At 65.5% G+C, this 22,871-nt stretch overlaps 1 protein-coding gene across 4 annotated transcripts in view; it reads right to left on the reverse strand.

The window, feature by feature from the left end:
- Window positions 1–22,871, reverse strand: part of NAV1 (neuron navigator 1) — a 138,342-nt gene that overhangs the window by 78,250 nt on the left and 37,221 nt on the right. For all 4 annotated transcript variants that reach the window (XM_053912830.2, XM_053912829.2, XM_053912828.2 and 1 more), the window contains exons 3-4: window positions 20,053–20,156; window positions 9,458–10,246 (exon numbers count right to left, since the gene is read on the reverse strand). In XM_053912830.2, coding sequence (XP_053768805.1) covers window positions 9,458–10,246; window positions 20,053–20,156 — 893 coding nt within the window. The remainder of the gene's footprint in view (window positions 1–9,457; window positions 10,247–20,052; window positions 20,157–22,871) is intronic.

The raw sequence follows: 22,871 nt of genomic DNA on the forward strand, positions 1-22,871 counted from the left end.
CGTGGCCCACGACCGGGAGCTCCACACTCCCAGCTGTGACGAGGGGGCAGGCTGGGAGGGCGAATCACGGTTTGGGAGACGGCAGATCCAGTCTGCGGAGAGTGGATGTGCATATTCCAGCCGCACAACCCCGCGCCCCCGCGCCACCGCCCGCCGGCTGCTACTACGCCAGCAGAAGCCAGCAGAAACGCAATCTGTGTGTGCACACCTCCCACGGCGCCCCGATTCTCCCATCTGCCGCCGCTGGTCGGCCCACGTGCCGCGGCCCCGGCCGCAGGCTCACGGATAAGAAGCCGCACACCAAGTCTGGGGACATGTCCTTGCTGCGTCTGAAATGAGTTTTTCCAGACTGCGCTGCATTCTCTCGAGCCCAGGACAGCAAGTTCACGAGGACGCAGAGAAAGTGCTCGTGCTCCCTTTGGCTAAGCGTTTGGTTTTGTTCAGAACGAACAGCACGATTTTTTCCTCAAGACCAGAGTCAGGCTTTTCCTTCCACTCAGAAGTGTCCTACCGTCCACTGCCCAGTGGGCAGAGGTCCTCGTTTAGGCCCAAGACCTGCCCGTCGGTCCGCGGGCACCCCCAGGGCAGTCAGCTCGGGCTGTGGGTTCCCATGGCCCAGGTTTTCTGGCAGGTTCTTTACAGCCACTCAGGTGGGGGACTCCCTCCAGCAACAGCAACCTGGGTGTCTCCACCCATGGGATGGGCACCCACAGCGAGGTCTCACTTGTCACTACCACCAGCTCTTCCCTTCCTGCTCACTCTCTCCCGGTCCCTCGTCAGTGGGTATCAGGGACAGTCACTCACACGCCATCCCCCACCCCATCTGTCTTTCCTCCCAGGCTCGTTTCCTACACACGGGGCTGCTTGAGATGATGTAGATTCTTTTTTCTTTGGAAGGAGGGAGAACGACAGTGGGTGTGGGGACAGATTCCCTTCCAATTTTGTCTGGCTCAGGCTGACAATAGTGTCAGTTTGCAGTCCCCGAACATGCAAGAAGCAAGAGTAAAGCCAGAGAAAGCGGGGAGCTGGCCTCCCCCACAGGGGGAGGGCTGTGGGCTGGGAACGGAGGGCCTGTGGGGAAGACGGGGGGTCTGAAGCCTCCGGCCCCTCCTGTGCCTGTTCCCACGGCCTCCGACCCCACAGAGGGACTCAGCGCCACCTGCCCACGCACGCAGCTCCTTCACAGCCTCACTTGACTTTAGGGCGTCGAAGTGGACACCAGCCATAGTCAACAGTGGTCAGAAGCCAGAGAGTAAAACTGCCATCCCGAAACCTCACGGCAAGGCCGACGGAAGGGCTTTTTCTCAACGTTCACGCCGCACCCGTGTGGACAGATGCGTGCACCTTCAGCCTGGGCGCAGACACATCACACAGTGGCACCCGGGCAGGCAGCCACCGTCCAACAGGTTAGCAGGGGAGACACGGAAGCTCGGAGGGGCCAGGCCTCGGAGCACAGAGGCCGTGTGGACCTCTGGCCCGTCTGCCCCCATCCCTGTACGCTTGACCCTGGTAGTCTGCCCTTCCTCCAGGACCCCGAGGGAGTAAGGGGGTGACTTCAGACAGCCAGAGCGGCTGCCAGCAGCTTGAGTGGAGAAGCTGGGGACTCTAAGACTGACACAGTGATGCCGCTTCAGCAGGAAACCCGATCTCCAGGCAGAGTGTGGGAACACGGCCACGGGATCTTCTGCGGCAAATTCCTTCCCACCCCCACCAGACATCCCACCCTGAGGCGCAGCCCTCCCTGGCCCAGCACCCTGGCCCCCGCCCGGCCGCAGCTGGTGGGAACCAGTGGGTCAGCCCCCGCCCGCCCGCGCACCTGTCCCCCCCGAGATAAGGGAGGGAGCCAGGCTGTCTTGGCCTCATTCCCCCCCAGATGTCCTCCCAGCTGTTCGAAGAGAGGCCACTGGGAAGGATCTAATGCCTCAGCCCTGGGAGGACCTTTCCAAGACGCCAGGGGGCTGTCGGCCAATGGAAGGACCTGGAACAGGGGCCCTGGGGTGCACAGCGGACAGACAGGCCCAAGGTCAAGCTTTGGATCGGGCCTGATCCCATGCCTGCCGGGAAATGAGGGTGCTGACCGTTTCGCCCTGATCCAGGCAGGGTCCCTGATCGGAATGGCCTGGAAACGGGAGCAGAAGGGGCCACGGTGGACGACCGCCTTCAAGTCCACTCCAGTTCCTCCTCCTGCCTCTTCCTGGCCTTCCCGTCACTTCCAGATAACCCGCGGCCCCGACACGTCACCCTATGACGTTCTGACACAGCCGCCTTCTGGAGAAAGTGCTCGTCCTCTCTCTGGGTGACGGGTCAGAGTCCCCGCCCTCACTCCACACCGGGAGCCTGGCTGGTCTCGTGGGCAGAGGGGCATGGAACTGTGGGCGGCGGGCATCCCCAGTCTGCCACGCAGACGGGGCAGGAGGGCCGGCCCGTGGTGCAGAGGAGACACGGAGGGAACGCCGAGCAGAAACATGCTCGATGAAGCTCCCTCTCTCCCCGGAACCCTGGCTGGTCCTGCCCTGCCCACCAGCAGGAAGGGTCGTGCTGGCTGGAGCAGTCCCCCCACCATGCGGGCCCTAACTCGGGCGGCCCCCTGTCCAGCCCCCACCGGGTTAACACCAGCAGGGCAGGGGCCCCGGGACCCTGCCTCCAGCCCCCAGCCCTGCAGCTGCCAGGTGTGAAGCACTGTGCATCGGACCCTGAATAACAACATCTCACGTGAGGGCGGGAAGAGTCGACAAGGACAAGGGCTCGGCTCGCCGGCAAACATTATCGCTGCTGATCTCTGTGGACCCGGGTCTTGCGGACAAGGTTTCTGACCCAACTACCGAGGATAAGGCCTGACTTGGGGCTCTAGGGGCCCGGCCCCTGCAGCCAGGCTCCTGGGGGCCCCGAAGCTCAGGCTGGGCTGAGGGGCCCAGCTGGGAAGCCTTGCTCTGGTGCTCCCGGGGGCTGGGAGGTCCCTGGTGGTGCAGCAGGAGCAGGCACGGCCTCTCCACGCAGCCTGAGGAGCCGCGACCTAACCCACCTGGCAACATCTTGGGCAGCATTGGGACAGGGGCTGGTCTCTGGCTGAGGACAGCCCCCCTCACACTCTTCTGTCACCATGGGGGCCCTGCCTGCCCATCTCCCTGCCCCACTGCCTTTTCCGCACTGCAGTGGGGACAGGGTGGCCGAGAGGCCCTGCAGTAACTACTGTAGCGAGCCCTGGATGCCTTGTCACCCCCGGGCCCTGGGGACTGCCGAGGATCCTGGAAATGCCGGGACACTAGGGCAGGGCCTACACCCTGAGGCAACCCCTGAGCTCTAGGACAACTCCTCCTGGGGACAGGCCACTGCAGCAAAGCAGCCCTGCTCCCGAGACAGGGAAACTCCATGGCCATGCCCAGGGCGGGGTGACGGGAGCAGCCCACAGCTCCTCAAGAACAGAGGAGGCTGAAGACTTGAGTTTGGGGTGAGTCTCCTAACCCTTCTGAGGGCTGCCGGGCAGTGGGTCCCAGTTCAGTCCCCTCCATCCAGCAAAGCCGAGGGACGTGACACCTCCTCCTCTCTTCATCTGGATTCTTTCAAACAGCTGCGCACCTTCCAGCTCCGTGGCAACAAGTCAGCCAGGATCGAATGTGTGGCCGCACCAGTCATGCCATCTCTGAACCCCCCACCACCGAAGTTTTCTGCTGCTGGTTCTCAAACTGGGTCGGCTGAGGGTGGCCTGGCCCCTGGGCAGAGCCCAGTGCTGCTGGCTTCCTCCCTCCGTTCCTCCCACTCGGAGCCTGACGGCCCTGGGTCATTGATGTCATCCTCACCGACCTCTGCAGAACAGACCACACCCGAGGGCGACGCCACAGTGGGCACCCTTCAAGAGCACCCGGGACCCTGGGAGCGACGTGAGTGTTGCCGGTACACGGGCCTGCCCTGGCACGAGGCTCCCACGCCCTCATCACAGACACGCAGCCGCGGGGCCCTCGAGGCCAGAGCTACTGCTAAGAAGTCAGCTGGCTCTGCGGAGATGCCGCCCGCCCTGTGGCCACGGAATGCAGGGTAGCGACATCCAAAATAGAGCCGGGGTGGCTCCGGCCAGGCGGGCCCTGGCCGCCTGGCTGAGGTTGGGTTGGAGCTGAGCCGGAGAAGGGCCGAGTGTCAAACACAGGACGACAAGGGCGGTGACATTGGCAGTGAGAGGCAGGAGCCACCCGGAGCTGAAGCTCCTGGGCTGAGCCTGGCACCACAGGTCGACTGAGTCCTGTGCTCCCACCCCGCAGTGGTACCAGGACCGGCACCTCCTTTTCCCCCTTGCCGTGCTGGAGCGGGGGTGCTGACAAAAGATGAGGAGCCCCGAGCCCCCCGCCGCGTCCAGCACGCACCCGCTGTGCCCACACTGGGCTGACAGCAGCAGTCATGCCAGCAACCGGGCACATCTGATCCTCCCTCCTCTTCCAGCTGGGGGACAGACGCGGCTCCTGGGGCCTCGTCACGCCTGCACCCAGACTCGGCCGGGGCCTGTGCTCCCAGCACAGGCAGAGAGGACCCGGCAGGCTCTGGTTTCCTCCCCGCAAAGGAGGCCCAGAGCCCAGAGGCAACAGTATGGGGCAGGCATGGGAGTGGTGCTGGCTTGGAGCGCTGATCGGGGCTCCCGGGGCTCCTGGGGCTCCCGGGCAGGGCTGCAGGGCCGGGTGATCCGGACGGGTTGTGGAGGAGGTCAGCCCGCACCAGAGAGAAACACGCGGCACGCACTTCCCCTCCGCTAGCAGCTGACACGGGTTTCCAGGCGAAGGGACGAGGGCCCAGCTAAGCCAGGAGGAAACTCAGCCAGGTGCTGGGGTGCAGATGTGAGGAGGAGGGGAGGGGGTCCAGGTGGGGGCTGGACCAGACCAGACCCAGGAATCAGGGGAAAAGGTCTGGCTCCTCCTTCCATCGTCTTATTTCAAAAGAAAAGATGGGGCGGAAAACGGACAGGGGTCTGACCTCTAACACAGGAAAGGGCGTTTGTGAGAGGCAGCGGGTTCGGACCACAGGCGGACACTCTCAGGAGACAGCATCTGGGCTCCACAGCTTTCCAATAATGAGCGCTTTCCAGGAAAATAAGGTAGTGAGCACACTGTCACTAGGAGTATGTAAACAGAATACCCACCTGCCTATGGTGCCACAGAGGGACTCATTTCGGCTCTAGGTGGGCGGCTCACCCATTCTGCTCTCTGTGAGATGCCAGGGATGGGTGAGGGGCAGCGTGTTCTGCAGAGAGGAAGGGCGGGCTCGCCACCGGGCTATGCAGGGAGACACAGCCACACTCGGAGGAGGGAGACGGCAGGGTGCTGAGCTGCAGGAATGCACCCTGGGGGCTCTCTCAGCCTGGTCAGCAGGACCGGCTCTGCTGAGCCCCACCTGCACCTGCCTCCCTGGGGTCAGAGGCCGAGAGGGGCTGGCACACATGCAAAGGAACAGGTGCGGAGCGGGGAGAGACTGGAGGCGAGCACAGAACGTGCCTGGTGCTGGCAGCCCAGGGTTGGGGCAGGTCGGACGCAGTCACAGTTTCGGAAGTGGGGGCGGGGGGGGGGTGGGCGTATGAGGGACAGGAGGAACGTGTCCGAAAACAGCCCAGGATTTCAGGGGACTTGGTCCTGCTGCCCGTCCCGTCCCCGTCCAGCCCCGGCCCCCTGGGTTGGTTCACAGAGACGCTCTGGGCCACCTGCACTGTCTCCCCGCACCGAGGACCCGCCCCAGGACCCCCTCACCCAGCCACGGCTCCCCTGGGAGGCATGAGACAGGGGAGCTGCTTTGGCTCACAGGTCTGAAGGAGGCTCTGCCTGGGAAGAAACTTCCAGAACACTCTGAGAAAACACAAGTTCCCCTCGAGGCCAAGCTTCAGGCGGGAGGACGCTTCACAGCTCGAAGGGCCCCAGGAGGTTCCTGTCCACCACTGGGCCACACGGCCACCACCCGCAGTCAGCCTGGCTTCTTCCACAGAGGTCTCCAGCTTCTGCGGGGGGTGGGCGCGAGTGGGAAGTGAGCAGTGAGCCTTACTCTCCTGCCAGGACTCAGGGGAAGCATCGCATGGCCTACGGTGCACGGTGTCTGACCCGAGGGTGCTGGGGGAGCCTGCACACCTCACCTGTCTGCCCTGCGCATCAGCGACCCCTAGACCACCCGGCCACCCCCACAGGCCAGGGAACAGGAAGAAAAAGCAGCTTTCAAACCCGTGTCCCCCCTCCCCTCCTCCCCGGGTCCCAGGACACCCCCCATGTTGCTGATCCACCCTCACACACATCCCCCACACCCACGCTGACCAGCAGGCTGAGAGAGGAGGTCTGTCTGGCTCCTCCGAGGGCCTCGCTGTTGCCATGGCAACCCCTCACCTGGGTGCTGACACCTTGGTGAGGAGGTGGCACCAACACCATCCTGGGTTCCTTTACACCCTGACCTGGGGCTGCCTCCCCGCCCCTCTTCGCCCCTTTTCCTGGGAGGTTAGAGGGAAAACGTTTAGGGGGCTGACAGATGGTGTTGGGATCCTTGGCCCTGGGGCGGAGGTGGCAGGGACCGGGGCCTGGGCCGGAACGGAGTAGGAAGGGCTCTCCTCTAGCGGCCTGGGGCGGCTTCGAGGTCCAGCCACCTACTCTGCCCTGCTCCCCAAGCCCTGTCAGTGAGGAGGGGCCCAGGCAGGGTCTCTTCCACTCAGAATGGGGACTCTGGGTCCCAGAGGAGGTCACGAAGCTCAGGACTCCCAGGCAGGGGACTGGACGTTGCAGCTGGCACGCTAGCCCAGGCCTGGGGCCACACTGCCTGATGCGCAGACGGTGGGCCCAGAGGCCTCTGCTGCCTGGGGAGGGGCTGCACCCTTGGGCGGCCGCCGTCAGCCCGCGAGTCTCTGGGGTTCCTCTCGGGGAGCTCTGCTGGGACCCTGGGGATCTGGCAGCTCCGAGGCGGGGGTGGGGTGGGCGGCGTGCCTGGGCCATCTGGGCCCCAGCTGATTTCGGGGAGGGGCGATCAGGTTTCAGCTGTTTCCTTTCATTCCAGAAAGGCTCTTACTGGGAGCTGCCTCACCCCCTCCTTCAGAAATTGGTTCTTGGCAGCTTCTTGGGGCTGGGACGGTACCAGGGAGTGCCTGTCACCGGTCTCCCAGCCTCACAGCAGGGAGCAAACACCCCGTGCCTTTGGGAGACATCTTGGCAGCAGCCATCCCTGCTCCCCATGGAGGGCCTGTCCCGACAACCTAGCGCACCTGTGCGGGCTCCACTGTCCACCGCCCACCAGTCTGCCCTCTACCCCCCCCCCACTTTGGGTCCTCAGAGCCGAGGATAGGACAGCAAGTTTGCCAGACTTCCCAGCCCTCTGGCCCCACCAGAGCTCACCCTCTGAGGAGTCCCCAGGGAAGGGCCGGTGGCCTGGGTGAGGCCCCTCTCTCAGCCTGGCCTCCTCGGGAGAGCTGGACCGAGAAGTCTGCCTTCCACCACGACCGGCCGCAGAGGAGTCTCCGGCCCTGGAAGCTGCCAACCTGCCTTCCGCCCTTGGAAGCGGGAGGGCGTGCTCCTTCCTCACCTCCCAGACTGCTGAGAGGCCCCTAGGGGTGGGCTCTGAGGGGTGACAGTGCTGGGCAGCAGTGGGGACCACAGCCAGCCTGAGAGCCATTTGTCAGGGTGTCTGTGGCTGCTGCCTCTTGAGAAGCCACTAGGGAGGCCTCGTCCAGGCAGCCAGGTGCTGGGACAGCTGGGACCTCCCGGCCTGGGGACAGCCAGGATCAGCCCCACCACCCTAAAGATGCACAGCCTTGACCTTGAAAACACCGTCTGCCCTCTGAGCTGCTGAGTCTCTGAGGCCCCTGAGTCTCTGACGCCCCCTGCACCCCGTGCCTTCCTCTCCTCTGCCTGCCCCCACTCCCGTCCACCTGGCACCCCCTCCCCAGGCCTGGCCACAGTTCAGGGGTCACCCCCTGACCGAGGCCCAGCGCAGGCCGCTCAGCCCCATCGGGTGACCCCTCCTCTCCTTTCCTCCCCGCTGTCCTCCTGGCCCAGGGTTCTCTTTCCTCTTATGGTCTGTCTCACCCCCTGGCAGCCCTGGGCACAGGTAGGCACACCGCTGAGGTCACCGGTCGGCGTCTGCACCCGCAACCCCAGCCCTGCTCATCCCTGCCAAGCCCACAGGCCGCCTTCTTCGCGAGGCTCCGGATCCTCGCCCCTGGCCCGCACCGGGGTCGGGGCTCCTGGGACACTGCGGCAGGGCCCACCGGCCTCCAGCGCAACCTCTCCAGGCCGCCGCGCCACCCCTCCGTCCGTGTCCATTCTCGCCCGCCCCTCTTGCGCCAGCCGGTCACTCGGACGCAGCCCCGCCCCCGCACACGCGCGCGGACACGCCCCTTCCCAGCCCCCGCGGGGCGGGCACCAGCCTGGTACCCGGGAAGCTCTGTCCCCGGGCGCCCAGAACCCACATCCCAACCACGGCAACAAGTCGGCGGAGCCAAGGTGGCTCCCCGGGCTCCGGGTGGGCGCTGTCCTCCCGCGGCCCCAGCGCGGGTGCGGGCTCCCGAGGTACCGCGGCCCCGCGTCCTGCGCGGGCCCCATCTATCCTCTCCCGGCCGGGGACCTCCGGCAAGCCCGCGCAGTTCCGGGGCCGCTCGGGCTTTCTGTACAGACTCCCGGCTCGGAGAACAATGGAGCCGCTCTCTGGGCTTCCTCCGCCAGAGCAAGCTTTGTTCCTCCCTTCCCGCGGCTGGGCTTCCCTTAGCCCTAGGGCACCGGCTTCCCCGTCAAGCAGGAGGCTCGGGCGAAAGCCCGGACCTCTCCACACTCTAAAATCCCGGGGCTGGGGTTTGGGCCGGAGCCGGGCGGAGGGACGGGACCGCATCCAGATGCGCGCAGCTGCCTGCGCGCCGCCCCAGCGGCCCCAGGCGCGTCCCCTTGCCAGAACCCCGCACCCGGGACAACAGACCCGTGCTCCCACCGGGATCCACAGAGGAAGTGGGGCCTTGGCTCTGCTCAGGGCCGGCGGCCACACATCTGCTTCCCGCACACGTGTCCCCGGGACCCCGCTCCCCACCCCCCCGCCGCAGCAACGCTGGATGCGCTGAGGGGGTGCAGACCGCAGCACCGCGGAGGCGCCACCGGCCCCACTTCTGCGGCGTTCGGGTTCTGGGGTTTCGGGCTCGAGGAGGAAGCTAAGAGGCTGTGTTTCTGAGAATCTACGGCCCTGCACCGCACTGCCCAGCCTCGCCCCGGGCACGCTCCAGCAGGGCTCCCTGCTGGCGACATTTGTAAGAAGGTGCGCTTCAGCCGCGGCATCTGGAAGTGGGCCAGCCCTGCACATCTGGGCGCAGTGCCCTCTCACAGCCGCCCTGAGATCTGGAGAGCCCGACGGGGGGGGGGGATGATGGGGGGGCAGTGGGGGAGGCGCCTTCCCCACACCTTCCCTTGCAGCTGGCTAGGAGAAAGGAGACAGGAGAAAGCAGGGACGGGTGGGGGGCGGCGGCGGGACTCACCCAGCATCTGGCTGAAGAGAAGCTGTTCGAGGTCTCCCAGCACCGTCACCACCAGCTCGGGGTCCACCTTGAGGAAGGCGCGCTCTTCCTGGCCCTTGGCTGGGGGCACCGGCCCGGAGCCCTTCTGCGCCTTGGCCTTGCTGGACAGCAGCTCGTCATCCGACTTGCCGTCGTCGCTGACGGCCGCCTCCGGAGCCTTGCTGAGCGGCTTGACCTCGGCGTAGGGGCCGCGCGGGATCCGGCTGGGCTTTCCCAGGCTGGGCGCCAGCGGAGCCAGGGCGGTCTTGGCGCCGCCGGCCGGGCTGCCCTTGGCCTGGAAGAGCGAGTGCTCCGACTTGGACAGCGTCTTGGACATCAGCGGGCCCTCGCGGCCCTTGGACCCCGCCTTGCCCAAGCCCTTGGGCGCCTTGGCCATGTCGTCGCTCCACTCGGGCTCATAGAGCTGCAGCTTTTTCTCGGAGTCCGTGAGGAACGACAGGTTGGTGAGCGACTTCTGCTTGCGCAGGTTGGAGGTGGGCGGCCCGCCGGGGACTCGGCCATCCACACTGCCGGACTTGAAGACCTTCAGCTCCGCCGCGCTGGCCTTGGCCATGCCGCCGCCGCCAGCGCCCGGCGCCTTGGCGCGCTTGGGTAGCATGCCTCTGCCGTCCGCCGCTGCCTTCCTCCCCGCGCCCCGGGGCTCGTCCGCGCCCTCGTCGCCGCAGCCGCTCAGCTCCACCTCAGGCTGCGCGCTCTTGACGCTGCTGCCCAGCATTCTGCCCGCGAGGAGCGCGTGGACGATCCGCGCGTCTGCAGGCACCGGGCGGGGGAGCGCAGGGAGGAGGGGTCGGGGGAGGGGAGGGGAGAGAAAGGACGGAAGAAACCGAGGAAGAAGGGAGAGGAAGGGGGAGGGCGGAGGGCGGAGGGAGGGAGGCAAGCCAAGCCCAGCCGGGGGGCGCAGGAGAAGACACGCAAGGAAGGAAAAGGAAGCCAGGGAAAGGAAAGAGAGAGGAAACGTGGAGCGAAGGGGAGGGGGTGGAGAAAAGGGGGCGGGCGGGGAAATACAAATTAAAATGTAAAAATCAATCAGAGGAAGAATGGAAGCCCCGAAGCCTGCCCCGCCTGCCCCCCGCCCCGGGGCCCTGGGGCGTTCGGCGGCAGCGCCCTCTCCGCCCGCCCGCTAGCCCGCTGGAGCCGGGGCTGCGGCAGCGGCTCCGCGGGAGGGAGGAGGGAGGGGAGGCGGCGCAACCAGGCAGGGGAGGAGTGTGCGCGGGGAGGGGTGGGGGCGCGGGCTGTGTCTATTTCTGGCTTAGAGGGGGTGGTATTTGCGGCAGAGATGCAGGGGAGGACGAGTTGGGGTACCCGGCCGGGGGTGGGCAGAGGTAACCGACGCATCAGAATTTTCCTGCTTGCTTTGGGCACAAAGCGGGCCGGGGAGGGGGAGGGGGTGGCTCCCGCTGAGCCTGGAGGGGGTGGGAAAGACCTGGGGAGGAGACGGAGGGCGCAGGTATAAGGACTGAGACTGCAGCTCGGGCCAGGCCAGGGTGGGCTCCCGGGTCCTGGGACGGCTGCTGGGAGGGGTGGGAAAGGAATATCCCCGTGGCCGGTTCCTCAAACCTTCTGGTTTCCACCCAGGAGGCTCCCGGTCCTACCCCGTTCAGCCTCTGAGGCACCAGGCTGCCCTGCTGAGGGGGCTTGGAGACAGAGGGCCTTGGGCTGACCCGGGAGGGGTGTCGGGGCATTGAAGGAGGCGGCTAGTGCCTGGGATCAGGATTTTGGGCGCCCATTCTAATTGGCTGCATGACCTTGTCAAAGTCACTGCACCCCTGGCTCTCTGCCTTCTCTTCTCCCGGCGGTGATGCGAGCCACACCTGTGGAAGGGCTCTGGAGCCCTGAAGTGCAGGGCCCACCCCAGCGATGCAGGGCGAGGCCCAGGGCGGGTTCCTGGCCTGCCAGAGCTACAGGGAGGCTGCCCCCGGGGCCCGGAGGAGATGGGGGAGCAGAGGCAGCAGGCTGGCCGGGGCTGTCCCTCAGTAAGGGCTGGTCTCCCACACCAGGGCCGAGTTGCCTGAGCAGATGGTCCTCAGACAAGAAAGTGGGTCTGAGACACCTGAGGGGTGTCTCTGAAGGCAGAGCTTGCTCCAGGAGGGGCAGCCCCCACGGTAACACGCCACCGTCCCTGCGCCGGCCAGCACTGGTCCTCAGACACTCTGCCCACCTGCCCCCAAGCAGCCCACTCCACCTCCCTCTCCCCTTCGCCCAGCACCTGAAGAGGCATGTGCCTGCAAGCCACAGTTCACGCCCCTCCTGGTGCTGTGTGGTCTTCACACCAGGACCCCTGTGCATGTCTGTCCCCCCCCCCCCAGCCCCAGAGCCGTCCGCAGGCGGAGCGGTGTCTCCGCACCTTGCGTGGGGCTCGCGCTGCAGCTGGGTGGGTTGAATGGACTCGGAGGCCCGGCTGCTGGACACTAGATGTGGACCCTGCCTGCCCCTGGTGTGTGTCAGGGTCCCACCTTCTGTAACCCCAGGGCTGGGCTGAGAGGCCACGCCCCCTCCAGGGATAGGGGCCCCAGCAGAGCAGCCGGCCTGCTCACAGTGCTGGGCACTCGGGGTTCTCTGGCAGAGGGGGCTTTGGTAAGAAGCTTGGACCCCCTGGCCGGGCCTCGGGACCCAGATCCTGCCCTCGGGTGTCAGTGTGTGGCAGGGAGTACCAGACAGACGAGGAAGACCTGGGAAAGGAAAAGTCCTGTCCCCGGGGAAAAGCGGCGTCACACAGGCCCACACCTCCATCACAGGTAAGACACATGCAGTTGTGTGTCTACCAAGCGCAAGAACAAGAGCAAGCCTGGGGCCTGCAGGACGGGGTCAGGGTGGAGGCGGCGGCAGTCCCTGGGCTGCGGCACAGTCACAGCGAGGGTCAGACCAGGAGAGTCAGACAAGGAGAGCGGGGCTGGCAGCTGGCTGGCCCCAGCGCCCACCCCCCCCTCACTGACTGCACCTCCAGGGCGTGGAGGGAGGAGTTGTGAGCAGAAGTTCACCAGGAGGTCCTGTGCCCGAGGGCAGCCCCGGGGCCTGTGTCCAGCCCTTCGGAAGCTCAGGGCTGAGCCAGGGTTTGTGACAGCTTGAAGGGTCTGCTTGAAGGGACTGAAGTGGTGCCATGCCAGAGCCTGAGCTGGGCACAGGAGGGCTGCCCCACGGAGGAGGCCAATCCTGAGAGGTCCTCTCTGGGCACAGGAGCCACTCAGGGTTCCGCCCAAAACCCGGGTCCCGGCCCAAGGAAGGACTCGAGCACCAAACCTCCGGGCCCCCAGGCCCTCCCCCTTCAGTGAGGTCCCGGCCACTTGCAAACTCCCCGTCCTTGCCCGGGGCCGCTCTCTCACATGCACGGGACACACGTGACCCAATCACAAGGGAGGCTCCCCTTTCCTGGGAACAGCCCTTCGAGGACCTGGGGGCATGTGCTGTCCGATCCGCCCGGCGTGGGGGTCCCGCTCTAGGCAGAGCCCGGTGCTCTGTTCTGAGGTTGCCTGGGCGACCCCTGCCCGGTCTCTGGTACCATGGCTCTGGGTCTGGTCCCCTCACACTCATCCCTGGGACCCCATGAAACACAGTTCCACTCGTCACTCTGTCCACTTGGCACCTCGCCTCCCTGGATGCCTGGGGATCCCGTCGTCCTCTCCCCCTGGTGACCTGACTCCCCCACCCCCTCTCTTTATCCCTCCTCTCGTTCCTGCATGCCTCCTCTCCAGGGCCATCACCCCAAACCCCAAGTCCTTTCCCTTCCTCTGGTAAGCAGCCCCTGAAATGCTGCCTCTTCAAGACAAGCAGCACCACCCCTGCCGTGCCCCCCAAACCCCGCACGTGCTTCGGAAGGCGTCTCCACCTGTCACCGTTTGCGGCAGAAACACCTGCCAGGCTGATCTGATGAGCTCGCTCAGCAGGGATCCCTCAAGGGCCAGTCCTCCCTCTGTACACAGGCCACCTTCCCCGGTCACCCTTTAAAGGGCGCTCCTACGGCTGGCCACGTGGCGGCTGGTCCCTTTACTCCATCCTCTCCACACGCCGGAACTGCCCGATACTCCCTAGTGCACCCTCTTTCCCATTCCTCTCACTTCCCCTGAGTTTCCCACCATGCCCTGCTGCAGAGGGAGGCTCTGCTGCCGTGGCGACAGCCACTCCCAGCACCGGTCCCTAAAGCCACTGTGTACAGCAGGTCTCCTCCAGTGAGTCCTAAGAAGAGAGGGGCCTCCCCTGTCACCCCATTCCAAATCCAGCCCCAAGCCCCTCCCACTCGCCAGACAGACAGGCTGTGAAGGGCCCCCCGCAGAGAGAGGCTGCCAGGTCAAGAGGAGCAACATGACAAGGGGCAGGGGGGGATGCTGGGTGGCTTACAGAGGGGACTAGGTCCTGCCCGGTTTCCAGAGCTGGGGCAGGGAAAGAGGCAGCTTCAGAATCATGCAAGTCCCCAAACCCCGGCTCCCCCAGCCCTGCCCCTCCCCCTGCCCCCCTTCCTTCTGTGATGGGGGTGGGCTGAGTGGCTGGACCCCATGTGCTGAGCAACAACCTAAAGCAAGTCGAGGAATGAAGACACAGGCTCAGAACCAAGGAAAGGCACACAGCGAAGTTGCACTTTCTCGCGCTGCGACTGTGTCGGGGAGACCCCGTTGTCTGGTGGGGGGAGGGTCTGGGGCCTCTGCCCACTGGATTGGGTTGGGACTGCTGGGGGTGGGGAGAGAGGAAGAGCCGGTGGGAGGAGGGCAGGGCCACCCCTGCAAGGTTGACCTTGCGAGGTTGACCTTGAAAGGTAACCTGCAAGTAGGTGGGGTCTGAGGGCAGGGCAGTGGGCGGGTGGCTGTGGGTGACTCGGAGCTGGGTGGGGACGTTGGTGGCAGAGAGAGCAGTCAGGCCCCGGCCGCATCTGCAGAGCCCTGACTGTGTCGTCCGAGTTCACTGCCGGAGCCGAGGTGGCTGAGTGGGAGCGAGGCATCGGGACTCTGCCAGCGGTCTGACCCGCGTGGAGTGAGGCTGGGGCGGGCATCGCCAGGACAGGGACGACTCGGGGGGAGCTGGCTTTGGGGCAAGCGTCCGAGTGCTGACCCCACACCGCTCCCAGCGGCCCCTCGGACACCTGCCGAACACCCACGGCCAACACTCTTCGTTCACCCGTCGTGTTCCTGCGTCAGCTGGTCCTGAGGACGGGCCGCTTCTCCAACCCCCTCCCAGCTGTTTGCGCGTAGTGGGGCTCTCAGGAATATCTGCTGAATGACGGCGGGTGAAGTCAATGAGCGTGTGACTCAGAGCACATGTGTCCGGGACGTAAACAGCAGTGACCTCTCGGAAACCCACGGCCAGAGACGGTGCAGCTGGTGTGCTGAGGGGGAGCCGAGGTCCGGGACGGCGTCCCTCCCTCCCTGCAGCCCCGGGCCACAGCTCAGCCAGCACATGCCTCTCTGTGCAGCAGGCCTTCAGGGGAACGACCCAGCTCACGTCACACCTGAGACCCTCTCCTCCCCCATCTGTGCTCTGCCCAGAGGTGGGGGCAGAGTTCTGCCCCACTCTGGGAGGCAGGGGCAGGAGTGGGCAAGGTGTCCTCGTGGTACCCGGCACCGGTGGCCGTGCTAGCTGGAACTTGAGCCCCACCCTCCCTGCCACCTGGGGGAGAAAAAGGGCCAGTGCTCCAACGCAGAGGCAGCAGCTGCTCACGCCTCATGCAGGAAGCCCTCCCTGATGCATCCACTAGCCTCCTTGGAGCCTTGTCACCACCCTTGCTTGGCGCGGCAGCAGTGTCGGGCTCTATCCCTGCCAGGGTTGGGGACTTCTCTTCCAGGCCAGGAGTTCAGGTGTGTGGGCTCAGCGGAGACCCGCTGGCTGCCTGTCTGGGGGGAACAGGAGGCTCAGCAAACTGAGGTGGGAGCGGGGCCAGGAGCTGTGGGCCTCAGTCTGCCTTCTGACCCCGCTCTCTTGGGGACGGCTTCCGGAGGGTGGATGTGCTGAGAGATGCCAGCCAACAACCTACATTCCTGGGACCTGGACCCATCTGCGCCCCCCACCCGCAGCCTCTACCCAGCAGCACCCCCACCCGGGGGTGCGACATGGGAGCTCGGAGACCAGAGCCTGAGGACCAGGGCTGAGCCCAGAGGAGGAACCCTCCTTCAGCCATGGGCCCCTTGGTGGCGACCCCGGGGTCCTGGGCTGTGGGCTGCAGCTCCTGTCCTGAGCCCCAGGCTGGAATGGGGGGGGGTCTCTCTCCCCCAGCAGGGGGCTCTGGGTTTCTCCTTCCTTTCCTTCTTCGGAGGAGGCACAGGACAGGGTTCCGGGACCTTCCTTCTGTGAGAGCCAGGGCTCCCTAACCTCCCTTGGGAAGTGGGTCTCTGATTTGGTCCGCTCCGTGCCTCACAGATGCACCTTCCTTAGACAGGGCCGCCCGGAGCTGGCGTCTCGGCAGTGGCGGGCCTGCGAGGGGGCCCTCCGGGCGGGATGAGGGGAAAGCGCACGGCTGTGCCCGAGTGTCGGATGGAGACGTACGTGCTGCCTGGGAGAGTGTCCTTCAATGTGGGCACAAACGCGACGCAAGCCTGACCCGTCCGTGTCCCTGCAGAGCCCGTCACTTTCAGGTCACCGAATCCCAGTGCCAGGTGGAACCTCAGAGACAACCTCACACCACGTTCTGCCTTAAGACAGAGCTGACCTGGTTGTAATGAGTCTCATCACCTCAGCGTGGGCTAAGGAATCCCAAACCCCCGGCGCACAAAACCCCGAGGCCCCACCCTGAGGTGGCCTGCCCAGCCCACGGAGGCGGCCCTGCGGCCTTCAGCCTGGACTCAGCGGGTCCATGAGGCCAACCATCAAATACGAGATTTACGTTGGGGATAGGTCCTGCCGTGCCTAGGAGGCAACTGCAAGAGCAAGGAGAACCTGTGTGCACCTGACCCTGAACCAGCCGGGACAGACACAGGGCCTGCTTGCCGCCCTGGAGAAACCCTGCGGCCCCCGCCCCACTGCCCGCGGTGTTCGGCTGTCCTCCCTGTCTCAGTCGGCACCTCTGTGCTTTACGAGGGTTTGTGGGTTTTCTGACGAGGCGTTGAGCTGCACGGAGGTGTGCCGTGGATCCACAACTCCGTGGATTTTAACAGAATAATCGCTGGCAATTACTGGGCGTATAAAAACACTGCAAATGTGAGGAACACTCGGGGGCGCGCTGGGTGGGCGTTCAGTGCGGGGCGAGAACTTCCCGTCCCCGCAGCCGGGTTTCATCACCAGGCGCTGACCGACCCCCCTCCCAGTGCCTCCTGCCCCCACGGAACCCAGAGGGCTCAGGCAGGAAGGACGCAGTGAGCGCGGGGGTCTCGCCCGCCCCCGACGGTGCTGGTCCACGAGAGCACAAGGGCCGCCCCCCCCCCCAGCGGTGGGGCTCAGAAGTCCTCTGTCTACCTGACCCTGACCGACGACGCTTCGCATCCCAGTGCCTGCCTGTCCCTGGGTGCAGGTGGGAGGAACTCGAGAGCAGGGGTCACCCAGCATTCCTCTGCCCTCCCCCGCCCTGACCGTGACCCTCATCACCTCCAGCTCCCCCTGAAGCCGGACTCCCCGGCCCGGGAGGTTTCTGAGTCCTTCCAACATAGGACTAGGGGTCCCGATGTCTGAAGTGTGGGGGTCAAAGGTGCTGTCAGCTGCTGTCTTCCGACTCGTCTGACCTCTGTCCCAGCTCCCAGAAGTCTCCTTGGTCCCAGGTGGTGACTCTGTCCACCAACCTGGTCCCCAGGCACTGGCACCCTCCCCACATAGGGCACTGACCCAGGTGAGCCCCGAGAACACAGCTAATGCCATCGGCCCCGAGGGAGGCCCAGCCAATTGTCGGCACGTCCGCTCTGCACGGATGGCTGGGACAGCAGGCTCAGCTCTGCCCGAAAGTCCCCAGGGGGCGGGGGACGCAGCGGGCGAGCTCAGCGTGAAATGACACAGGTTTGGGGGGCAGAGCAGGGGGGCACCCTGGGTCTGCTGGGCAGGGGCACAGCGGCTCACTGACCCGGTTCCTCCCCCGCCGTGCTCGGCAGAGGTTGGGGGGCCAGGCTGAGCTGGAACAGTTAACGGGGTGACACCGGATGAGTGTGGCTCTCTGACAAGCCTGGACTGAAATCCTGGTGCGGCCCCCAGCTGTGTGCCCCCAGACCCTCTCTGAGCCCAGTCTCCTCGCCTGCCCCCGAACAACAGAGCCACCTGCAAAGGGCTGTGCCTGGTGCTTAAGGAGGATGTGACACCCTGCACGTAGTAGGTGGTCAATAAATGACAGTCGTCATCACCACTGGGTCACGGGGTGCTCGGGGGTCGTAAGGCCGTGGTCACCCGCTGCTGACGGTGCCGTCTCGAGGGAGTCACTGCCCCTCTCTACTCCTCACCCCCCAGAAGAGCATCCCATATGGGGTGACGTGTGGGTTTCGTCACAGCTGTGGCTTCCTGTGTACTGTGATGCCGAGTCACTCACAGCCCCGGACGCTCGGACTTGGCCTGACGCTCCCAGAAGAGCACTGGGCTTGGGTGCTGCCCCAGGCCCACCAGAAGCCCCCCTTGCTGAGGGAGAGCTGCCAGAGCTTGCTCCGCCCGGCCAAGGGCATGCCAGGGTCGCACGTTTTCGTAGAAGCAAGACTGTCCCTGCTCCCAAGGCCACGAGACTCGAAACACTTCACTGTGGTTTAGAGGTGGAGCCCGCTCCACACGGGGTGAGGACGCAGGAGGGAGCGAACCCAGCGTGAGAACAGGCTCCGCACCACCCCCATTCTGCACGCGGGGGCTCTGCTGTCCCCAGAGACACGTGTTCCGATGAGGCAAGTCCCCTCATTTGTGTCCACTTAGCACTCCTTCAGACGTGTCACAGCGTGGTCCCAATTAAGGGTCTGTCCCAGGCGGCCCTTCCGAGTCACCCTGCACGCAGCCTCACACGTGGGCGCAGATGCTCTGGCCTGGCTGCCCTGGGCGCCCACATGAAGGTGTGCTGGCGGCCTGGGCACCGATTCGGGCTGCCTGCACCTCCGGGAGGGTCAGCAAACATTCCCCGATGGTTTGCTGATTGAGTGAATGAATGAGTGAATCAGCCAAGTCCTGAGTGAAGTTTGGAGGGGATGGGTGCGCAGGGCATACGTGGAAACCAGTTCCTGTCTCCTCTTCTCTCGGCTGCTTTCTTGCAGCTCAGCAGAGTACAGGCCCACCAAGCACAGGCAGATCCCAAACCCCCCCTGCCACCCCACCTGCCAGAGAGCCTTGGCCTTGATGGGTCACCACGACGACCTGCCCCCAGCCCCCATCACCAGGCGCCTGGAGGAAGCCCACCTCCCAGGGCCCCGGCACTCTGCCCCTCAGGGTAACACATGCTTTCAGATCGAGCTGGCGAGGGGTCTGCCCGCTGACAAGCCTGGGGGGGCTCCTAAGGTCACCCCGTGCATCGGACGTTAATCCCCATCACGATCCAGCTCGGTGGCGACCGTGGGGGTAGCCATGTGGCTCGCATACGGAAGCCATTACGCTAACAAAGCAGCAGATGTAAAAATAGACATAGTTTCCCAGTTACCACATTCTAATCCGGATGGCTTCCCACTGCCAGTGAAGCTGGGCTTCCTTTTGTCCTCGGCCGTGCCCCGGTCCCCCCGCGTGACTCCTTCTTGCGGGAGGCCATGGGGTTGCTGTTTCAGTGCCTGGTCCCCGCCCCCTGCCCCTCCTCCCCAAGGCCTGCGGGGCAGAGTGAGGGGCCGCTTTGATTTCGGGCCTGCAGGGGTGCTCCTGGAGGCGGCTCCCGGGGGCCCAGGCCCCAGGCCGAGTGGGACAGCCAAGCCCTGCCCAGCAGAGGACAACGAAGGCGGGAATGACGCACTGGCCGGGTCCAGGGGCATCTGTGTCCTCTGCCCTGCGGTGCCCCCTGGACCGGGCCACCGAGCTGGAGCAGTGGCAGTCGAGGGTTTGCCAAAAGCCAGGTCATGCCTTTCCTCAGACAAGTGTCCCTTTCTCTGCAACACTGGAGGACAGAGCTGCTTCCTGCAGGGCGTGTCTCCCGCCACCCCATGTGGATCCCGACTGTTGCCCAGGTATTTCTCTAAGGTTGTAGGGAGGTCAACACCCCTGCAACCTCTGCCCTTTCGAAACATTGCTCTTTCCAGCAAGTCTCACCTGGTTCCTGAGGCCCAGTTACCAGTACGACCCATACCTGAGGGCGGGGCCGTGTGCGACTAGGGATGCCCTGGGGGCATGGCCATTGAAGGTGGGCCCGGGCAAGAAGCCGTGTCCAGCAGGGGGCAGGAGGGCCCCGGGCTGCGGGCCTGGTGCCCACGCCTGCATGGGGACCTGGGCTCTGCCTGCCACTGGCTCTGCCCTCCCAGCACAGGTCCCTGCCACCGCCCAGGCGGCTCCCACAGCCTGAGCTGTGGGTAAACGTGGCGCCCGCTGGCCACCCTCCTGGCCTGACCTTCGAGTGCTCCTGGACTGGAGGCCCAGCTCTGGGCTGAGTCAAGCTTGGCCAAAGCTCAGAGTGTATTTGTGACTGGCACTCCACGGTGAAGTGCTGGCCCCGCGTGTCCAGGAGTGCACTGGGCTCCCGCCCCAGGAGGGAGTCCCTCTCCCAGATCACTCACCCACGCAAGAGAAGCCGTCCTCAGTCCCGCCAGGGGGCGTGGAGTAGCCATCCAAGGCCCAGCTGCCCTGGGGCAGGGGCCCGGGTTCGAGGTCTGTCTGCAACCTGTGGGACAGAGAACTGTGGTCACTCGTGGCCTTGAAGCCTCTCCATGGGGCTGAGGAAGCCCCCCAGAGCCTGGGTCTCCCCTGCTGGTACGTGCACCCCTGTACCTGGGCCTCCCTGACCAGCACGGGACCATGTGCGAACGCTGGGAGGCAGCGAGTCTCCAGACAGAGAGCTGGGGGGGCCCCCGAGGGCACAGGCCCCCAGAAACATAGGCAACCCACACAGCACAGGGGCCTCGGGCTGTGCGTGGGTGACAGCCACACACTTCACAGGGAGAAGAGCTCCCTCTGAGCTGAGGTCACTGACTGTATACGACAGCTGGGAGTGGGGGGGACACTGGCCCCCGGGCTTGTCCCCCGTCCAGGCGGGGAGGCCGGGAAGAGGAAGGGCAGGCTCAGCTTGGACCACTCACGCCTCGAGCTGTCAGTGGCGGCAGCAGGCGGGGCGGGTCTCCCAGCACCGGCTCCCAGAGCACAGGGAGCTTCGGGCTCCGCAGGCCGCTCCCAGGAACAAAGGCTGAGCGAGCGTTCATTACAGGCAATTACCCTGGGCTCCGGAGCCTCCCTGCTCTGGCTGGCTCCAGCTAAATGGGCCCTTTGGCAGCTGGGCGGGAGGGGGCGGGGAGGGCTGTGCAGGCAGGAGGGGAAATGCATCTGGTCCTGGGGTGGCAGGGGTGGGGGGGCCCAGCCAGGGGGCCCCACTACTGGCGCGGCTCTCTCTCTAGTTTTTACTTCTTCGACACCTGGACGGCCAGGCCTCTGGCGTGTCATCGTGGGTGGGAGCCAAGAGCCCGAGGCCCAGGTCCGTCTGCCGGCCTGGGGCTGATCTGTGCAAGCAACGGGAGAGGACCTGGGCGGCGGCAGTGGGGGAGGCCCCGCTGTCCAGCAGGCGCCGGACGTCCTGGAAGGGATCGAGGGCGGGACGTGAGGTCTGCAGGTCTCGCTGGATGACGGCGTGTGTGCAGAGTGGGGTCGGTCTGACCCACCGCAGGGGGCGGCGGCCAGTATCAGACACAGGACTCGACTGCTGCCACGGTCACTGTTGCCATTGTTACAACGCCAGGGTGGCCATCACCTCCCCACCTCAGTGGCTCTGCACGGAGCCCGCGCAGCCCCCGAAGGGCGAGTGGATGTCGGGGGAAGACACTTGGCAGGTGGGAATGGCACACAGCACTGGTGACGCTGCTGAAGACCCCACGGGACCCCCACGCAGGGAACCAAGTGGTCCCAGGAGCAGAGTGTCCAGAGGAGGTGGGGGCTGGGTCGGGGGAGAGGCAGGGCAAAAACTCGCCTGGGAAGGGCTGTCCTGCTCCAGACCCTGGACGCGGGGCGGCTGTGAGGACAGGGCCGGGGAGCGGGGCTCGCAGGACCGCTGCCGGGACAAGCAGGCCAGGGCGACTGGGCGGGAGCTTTGTGGAAGCTGAGGCGCGGGGGTGGGGAGCAGGTTTCCACGAAAGCGGCAGGGCTGTGGTTTCCAGGGCGCAGACGGCACGTCCCCGGCTGTGAAACTGGCCCTTGGCAGAGCTGCCCCAGTGCCAGCGCCAGGCCTGGCAGGTGAGCTGGGCGCCTGCCCGTCTGCCTGCTGTGCCTCGGGGTGTCCCTGGTCCTAATCTCCCATTCCCCGAACTGGGGCCTGACCTACAGCCCGAATCCAGGGCCTGGAAGGGGCGGGGTCTGGGGGTGGGTGGCGAAGAGACCCCAACCCCCTCGTACTTCTGTATGAGGTGCAAATCAGGGCCCACTCTGTTCAGCTTTTGCTGGAATATTCAGAGGAGAAAGTTCTGTCCCCTTTGGAAAATGCCAGATCCCCCTAGGGCAGCGGACCTGCAGGGTGGAAGATGGAAACACTGAAGCAATTTAATGCCTAGGCGACCTCTCCCAAAGACGGGACTCAAAATGCCGGACGTTGGGTAGGAGAAGGACGTGGGGCCCCCAGGGAAGCACCTTGCCCCTTGTGGGAGGGTCTGCCATGCATTTCCGCCTCCTTGAGATGCTGTGTCCGTGGAGAGGGTTACCAGGGCCAGAAGGCTTCTCAGGAACAGGGACTCGTGTGTGGGCTGTGCAGCCAGAAGACATGCTTTGGGAGGCAGGGCCCCCAGTAGGACCGTCCGCTGCTCGAGGACACCAGCCAGTCACTTCTAAACCTCTCTGGTTGGAAAGGGCTTCCCACGGAACTTCCAGGCTGTCCCTGTTCATGCGTGAGCCCCGGGCCGCTGGCTCCGCTCCTTGCCGCTGTGTCGTGCAAAGCAAGCCAGCTTCACCTCAGAGAGTCGCCCACAGCTGGCAGACCCTGGCGGGGCCCTTCTCTTCCAAGCCACCCGCTCGGCTCCTTCTGTCACACTTGCGATGTGCCTTTCTCAGGGTCCCTCGCCAACCTGTCCGCCTTGCTCTGAAGGTGGTTTTGTGCGTCCTCGCCCCCGACCCCAGGCAGCAGCGACCCCAGTGCAGAGTGCCTTAGACGCTGTAGAGACCGTCACACTCTTGGCTTCTCGCGTGGAAGTTAAGGCTCGCTGCGGCCCCACCCCACCCCCACCCGCGGACGCTGGGCCGCCTGAGCCCCTGGGCCCAGGCCAGGACGGGAAAGCTCTCCTACACCGCACACCTGTGCATTAGCACATCCCGGCCGGGAGGACCCCAGGGAGTCAGCCGAGTCCGGGAGGTGCCTCTTCTGCGTGCGGATGTTTCTGGACTGTGCGATGCTCGGTCGTTAACG

This window comes from Desmodus rotundus, chromosome 10 (genome assembly GCF_022682495.2).
Source record: "Desmodus rotundus isolate HL8 chromosome 10, HLdesRot8A.1, whole genome shotgun sequence".
NCBI classification, from domain to species: Eukaryota; Metazoa; Chordata; class Mammalia; order Chiroptera; family Phyllostomidae; genus Desmodus; species Desmodus rotundus.